The 7,173-nt window shown below is 31.4% G+C and overlaps 1 protein-coding gene across 1 annotated transcript; it reads left to right on the top strand.

Annotated features, from left to right (window-relative positions):
* Window positions 1-1,080: 1,080 nt before the first annotated feature.
* LOC148281446 (carbohydrate sulfotransferase 11) lies at window positions 1,081-5,495 on the top strand. The gene is made up of 4 exons (XM_088226687.1): window positions 1,081-1,688; window positions 1,792-2,049; window positions 2,573-2,783; window positions 4,594-5,495. Exons 1-4 carry the CDS (start codon window positions 1,416-1,418, stop codon window positions 4,821-4,823), a joined length of 972 nt encoding a protein of 323 aa, XP_088082813.1. The 5' UTR covers window positions 1,081-1,415; the 3' UTR covers window positions 4,824-5,495.
* The last annotated feature ends 1,678 nt before the right edge of the window (window positions 5,496-7,173 follow it).

Genomic DNA, 7,173 nt, shown 5'->3' with positions numbered 1-7,173 from the left:
TTCCTGACATGGTTGATGTGAAATATTTATTTTAAAGGGTGTTTTTACACTAAAATAGTCCTTGAACTGGTTGACTGGTATCTGAAGCAAAAGATTGATCATCTTACCTCAATGTGCAACAGTGGAACCACAACACGACGCCTGTAGCGCCTTAGCTACATCAACCATGCCGAGAATTGTACCCGAGACCTCTTGCATGGTAGGCAAACACCCTCACCATTTGACCACGAGGCGGACAATATGATATGTAATAATTTTAATATTAAATATATTTTTATAAGTAAATGGTCAAACAAAACAATAGTTGAATTGTGTCTCTAAGTTGGGTAGTTTTATCAACCGTCACCGTGAAGGAAGTCCTCGATCATATTTTGACACTACATGTTTTTTCCTTTGTCCAAGTACAGTGTATAGTCATAAATCTCATCCGTCAGTGTAAACAGAAGTCCGGTGATTCTTTTTATTTCTTTATCTAGAAAACGTCGAACGTCTGTTGATGGCCCTTTGCGCTCACTCCTATCCTGCACTTGATTTCACCAATAATAATATGTCTCAAAAGAAAAAAAAAATATGACGATGAAATCATTGGCATGTAAGTACAAATATATTAATCCAGGAACTAGACATAAGAGAAATATTAACATCCATGTACGAGGAAAAAAATCCAGTTCTTTTTACATATTTTCAGAGGGAACTCTGGTAGTTTGGAGAAAACTATCCTCCTGAGAAGTATCGAAGGGACAAGGTCGCGGGGACGTCAACTGACAAGATGAAGTGGCTTGGTCAATGAATTTTCAGAGCCATCACTGACAAATGCCTACAGAACCGCACAGGACCTTTCCAGACGGAGAGAGACGATCCACAGACGATCCATGCCTGGAGTTGGGTGTGATCACCATCCTCGGACATGAGACATGAGGCACTGATTATGATAAAATAACTTTCCTGGGCGGTCGCCAGATTTGTTTACTTGTAAAGGGGTCGCGTATTCAAAAAGGCGAATACTCAAGCGTTTGCGTATAGGTATGTGTTGTATTTACGTATTTAGTATATGGTCTATGGTTGCTATCATTCAACAATGTCATTCTTCTGTTTTCTGTCAGTGTCAAACAAATGTGTCAGAATTCAGAATAAAATCGTTGCAGCATCAACGCGAAATATTTTTCTGGGTGTAGTTTATTTTAGAGTTAATAATATAATGCATTGTTTGACAAAATGAATTTGTTAAAGTGTTTCGTTAGTGCTGCAAATCGATAAAATATACAAAGTTTAATTATCTCAGTCGTGTGTATGGAGCACCCAAATGGAATATTTTATAAAAAGAATATGAATATTTTAATTCGATGAACGCATTTGACCTACTGACCCGCAAAATGTTATTGTAGTTCTCTGTGTATAGTACCATAGTGAATATCATGCATATACATATAATTTTACTGATGTTTTTTTTAATATCAAAAGGGAGATGCGATTGGGAATCTTCGAATAATGAAAACGACGTAGGTACTTCAGAGTCCATAAATCATGTTTTCGAGTTGACACAATCTGTTAATTTAGCCAGACAAGAGCATATTCAGAAAACGTGCGATAATTTCCATTACAATGTATCAGTTGATATGTCACCCGAAAGTTTGGAACACATTCTTATCGATCATCGACATAAACTGCTCTACTGCTATGTTCCTAAGGTATTTTATTTTATAGTTTTTATGTACAGTTCCTAGTGGAATAATTAATGTTACACAATGTGTAGTCATACATAAATAAATTTTGTGGCCGTTTGTATTTTAGGTGGCCTGCACTAATTGGAAACGAATATTCATGATATTGACCGACAAGTGGAACGATACAAATGTGCTCTCTATTCCGGCGTCTCTCGCCCATTCTCCCGGAATGTTTCCCAACCTTGGGAACTACTCTGAATCAGAACGTATAGCTATAGTAGATAATTACACAAAACTCATTGTTGTCCGGCACCCATTTGAAAGGTTACTTTCAGCTTACAGAAACAAACTAGAAGATGAATCACCTAGTGCGAAATACTTTCAGGTAAGTTGTAAGTAGACATTTTTAGGTCTTTCTCAATGAGGAATTTTTTGTGCCACTAGAAAATCGAACGAAATGTTTTCTTAGATTGAACCAATTCGATTACGAGTTTTTTATAAAATACTGAAAATTGTTTGGAATACTCATGCCGAATGGACATTTTAGAGCATCATTGCTTCAGCCTACAGTTGGCCAATCGTAAACCTCTGGAAAATGACGACATTAATTGAACGGACCAAGGGCATCATAATAATTGTGGCGACATCATGACAATGTGATGTTATCATATATATGATGTGTTAAACCGAGCATTTTAGAAATGTAAATATACTAAATACAGATAAAAAAAGCTAAACTTTCTTATAGTAGATGGTGGGGACAACTTTTATGTACCCAATTTGCTAATATTTACAGTTATTTACAATGATAATTAGGTAATTACTAAATGAGTTTTTATAAAAAACTTTTTGAGAATACTAAGTATTTTAATTTTAAATATTTTTTTTAATAAGTGTTGTTTTTCCAGCAAAGAGTCGGGCGATTTATTATTAAAACATTTCGACCAAATCCTTCAAACTCATCCTTGTTTAGTGGGAATGACGTAACATTCAAGGAATTTGTAGAGTTTGTGACTATGTCTTCTAAGGCCTCTCAGGAAATGCCATATTCTATCAACGAACATTGGGAGTCTATCAATCGACTTTGCCACCCTTGTGCTATTAAATATAATGTTATCGGTAAGTACTTAAAAGATAGGCTTTTGTGTTTGGACATAGTGGTGAAATCTGTCAATTATTTTTCTTCCAGTCTTTAATATCATGCTTATTGTTTTCTTCTGCCCATATTTTATTTTTTACTATTCTGTTATTACTATAGTCTATGATGACACATGTGTATTTTTTATGTTATTATTTATATATACTTTGTACTAATTTTTTTTTTTACTTAATAATAATAAAGATATTAAAGAGATCTGCGGGGTGGGGATAACACCTCAGCAGTTGTCCGTATATCCTCTTTCTCCCACATTAATCTGCATAGAGTTTGTATTCTATAAGAATAATCTAGTTTCTTTCCTCACAGCTACTGACAAAGTCCTTAGGACTCCATAACACATGCGATTACTACTACTACTACACCATCACGCCATTTCTCCGTAGGTATAGGCAGACAGACCGCCACACCGTCTCTTGAAAACATGCTTCCTAGATACACAAATTCTTCCACTTGTTCAAGACATTCATTGTTCATGTCAGTAAACTGACTTCCCCTTTCAAATACCATAACTTTTGACTGCGAGTGCGATCCTCGCAATATTTTTCTACGGCCTAGTTAGATATTTGATATTTTTCATACAAATTAAATAATTTTATTCAAAATTGTAAAATATTCTTGATATTAAAGAAAATGGTAATATTCAAAGTTTTTCTAATCAAAAATTTATATGATATTCATTGAGGTTGTGTACCATAATATATCTAAAAAGTTAAAAATAACAAATAAATATGTTTTGCATAATCAACAATTTAAATTGAACAATAATTGATAACATGCATTATTTTTCTATCAGGATCACTTAAATGATTAATTTAATTAATTTAATAGATTAGATAAGATTGTTCCTGTTGTTTCAAAATGCCGTTTTTTTTAAACGATCTTTATATGCGTTTCTTTCTATTATATACTGTACATTAAATGTTTTTTTAAAATTCGTTTTAATTTGAGAGATATTCAGAATCTTTTTGAGAAGGAATATGGAAATCTAGCCATTTTTAAGGCTAATGACATGTCGTTCGTCGGTTTAATTGATCGCTTTGCACTTGAAACATATTTCTCTATATGTTCCTTCTGTCGACTTTTGATATGTTTCATTAGTTAAAAAAAATACATATATGTTGATGTTTTTTTTTGCCTTTTTTCACAGGCAGACAGACCTTTACCTTTACTTAGGTACATTTACACTCTAGACACATACATATATACAAATTGTGCATACAGGTTTATAACATAAAAGTATATATTTTTATATGTACCTTCCATTAAACTGTTTGTTTGCTTCTGAAATAAATAAATAACTACCTAGTCCTGCTATAAATATTATATACATATTCCACTAATTGAAAAAAATATTTTATTCAAAATGTTCTCCTCTTGGCTTTACACGGGCATTTAAACGTGACGGTCAATCGTCAATGGCAGCGCGCACAATAAAAATTAATAATAAATTGAAAGTTTTAGGGAGTTAAAAATATCTCCCGGCTTCTTCCCAACTTTGTGTAACGCGATTACGGCGATTCCGTTTTCTTTAACACCCCACTCCACGTTTACTCGTTGACGTTCAACGACCGACTAATTATGGCAATAGCATAAGGGTTGGTACTTCACCTGAAAAAAGGTTACGGGTCTCTACCTTCTATTGTTTACATTTTATGAATTTTTAAATTCGCGTAACAGTATTTATGGTAGGACTAGGTAAAAAGCAAGTATGTCTTTAAAAAAAACAAACTCATAGCAATGAAAGTAATATTAAAATGACTGTGTTTGTAGGTAAATATGAAACTCTACTGGATGACTCTGTGCTGGCCTTACACTCTATCAACGCCTCATACATTTCTTTCCCCCGAGACACCAGAACCTCGGGCACTTCGGAGAAACTTAAGAAATACTATGTACCTCTAGACCTTGATTTAGTAAGAAACTTGTACAATATTTATGCGACTGATTTCAAATTATTCAATTATGATTTAGAAGATATTCTAGGATTTGATTTAGGGTAAATTTTATACAATCACATTTTTCATAACATTTATTTCATGCAATATTTTATTCTACTCTCTTAGCATCTGCAGTAGACTGGCTTTTGAATAAGAATGCAGACACCCATAGGGTAACCATGGTATATAAATGAGAAATATTATATTCCATTTTTAACATTACTTTAGTTGAATTTATGATTTGCTCATAATAGGATAATAAAGTGACAAAAAATAGATTTGAAGTTTGAGAAATGCGTTAAATGTAGACAACTTACATATATTTTTTAATTTATTAGGTTTTTGTACTACAAACGAATCAATGATTAATTCTCGAGACGACATTCAGTTTTTTATGTATTCATGACGCAGAAATTTAGGAATTCAATACCATTTTATTTACTGTAAATTGAAATTATTTAGTGTGTAAAGCACATTTGTATTTTGATATAATAATTTGCACTTCCCTCTATCTCCGAAGTCCTTTATTTCAAACCTTTCCGAATTTTAATTCAGGACAAAAACACATTAGAACAGAATAATTTGATTTATGCATTTTATTATACAAAATAACATCTTACCCCAACTTGATCCCATTTTCTAATAGTGAGTTATTTACGACTCGTTGAAAATGAAATATTTGGGTAAATCATAAGAATGCAAATATTTCTTTTAAATAAAAAAAATAAAATAAAATTAAAATAAGGTACATATTTTTTTCAAAATACTGAAAAAATATTGAGTAGGAAAATGATAGAAAATAAATAAAATAGCACATCACATTAGGTGTATCATTACTGACGTCGTCAGACATGTTAAAAAATAAAATAATTTTTTGGTGAGATCATCAAATAATGCAATTTCCCCTTCTCAATCGACAGTCACCATATTTTTCTGTAAACAAACTTGCTATGGTCAGTAAATAAATTTAACCAATCAGCGTTACGATTTTTACCAACACATTAAGATACCTGCATATTACAGAAATTATTTGCTTAAATGAGGAAGTTCAGTCGTTTTTTTTTAATAGACTATCAAACTAAGACATTTTTTTTTTGATTTTATGTATCGTATTATCTTCACTATGATTTTTTAAAGTTTTGTAATTACTCTGCCTGTGACGTCACTAGTTTGTGTCAGTGAGTCGTTATAACATTTAAAAGCTCCGAAGCTGTCTATATATACTAAACGTTTAAAAAAATGGCTTCCGGAAACCGGAAATCTATCACAACACATGTCAACACTGTAATTGATTGGTTGATTCACAAGAACTTGTGACCTCAAAGTACTTCATTCCATTAAATTTTTTCATACATTCTGAAGAATCTTTGCTGTCAATTAATTGCTCTAATTTTTTACCACGTGTAAAAACATTTTTTGTATACGATTTCCCGTATCACTAAACTTCCTCATTTTTTATGCGTAAGCGTGTCCATTCTTTTATGAAAGCCAGTCTAGTATCTTGCTCAATTGCAATGTTAAACTGAAAAAATATTTTAGTTTTTTAGTTTCAATATTTTAAGTTTCAATATTTGCCAACGATCAATGATATTTTTTAAATGGAATTTCATGTCTCTGGTCAGCTGCATTTGTGTGGTGATATTTTTTACTATAAGTTCCATGACTCTACATATAATGTAAATAAGTAGTGCCTCTGCCCTACTTGTTTATCATAAAATATTACAAGTGAAATTGATTCATGTATATTTATTTATTGGTATTTGAAATGAAATTAAGTTGACATCTTATTATTTTTCTTTATTATAAAAGTCAACAACACATTTTTCAGTGTATATCAATATATTTTAATCTAATTTTCCGTACTAAACTGTTTTATTTATTTTTTCACCAATTTTATTGATAATTTGTAACCAAAGTCACAAAAAAATACCTATACAAAGTTTGCATAAGCTATTTTTTGTATTCAATATCAATTAATTTCATGCTGTCTTTTTGGAATTTGATCCGCAATTGTCTATTTTTAAAGTATAGTTTCTCTGTTCTTTATTTGTTTTGTTAAAAATTATTTTTGGTTTATATTTAACAAAATGATTTGTTTGTCACGACTTTTTGAGCACTTTTAAATTTTAACAAAAAAGTACCTGTAATTACAATATTAGTTTATAATCCAAGTACAGTAGAACTCTGTTTATCTGAACTCCAGTCATCTGGATTGCCAAACGCCCAGATTGTTATCAGGAAATACAAAAAAAGAGTTTTTATTAAAAAATTAATTGTTCAATTAAATTAGCTGGACTTGCTTAAATAAGTTTTTTATGTGACTCCAGTTCGCTGTAATATTTCAAAAGCAATGTAATCTGGCACGCATGAATCCGATTAATTGGAGTTTTACTGTATTGTGATATTGTTTTCT

The sequence above is a fragment of the Micrasema longulum genome, unplaced genomic scaffold (genome assembly GCF_059751315.1).
Source record: "Micrasema longulum isolate JH-2025_06_02 unplaced genomic scaffold, ASM5975131v1 h1tg000461l, whole genome shotgun sequence".
NCBI lineage: Eukaryota > Metazoa > Arthropoda > Insecta > Trichoptera > Brachycentridae > Micrasema > Micrasema longulum.
Note: the sequence above shows the minus strand (reverse complement) of the source record. Positions and strands in the feature narration are given on the sequence as shown.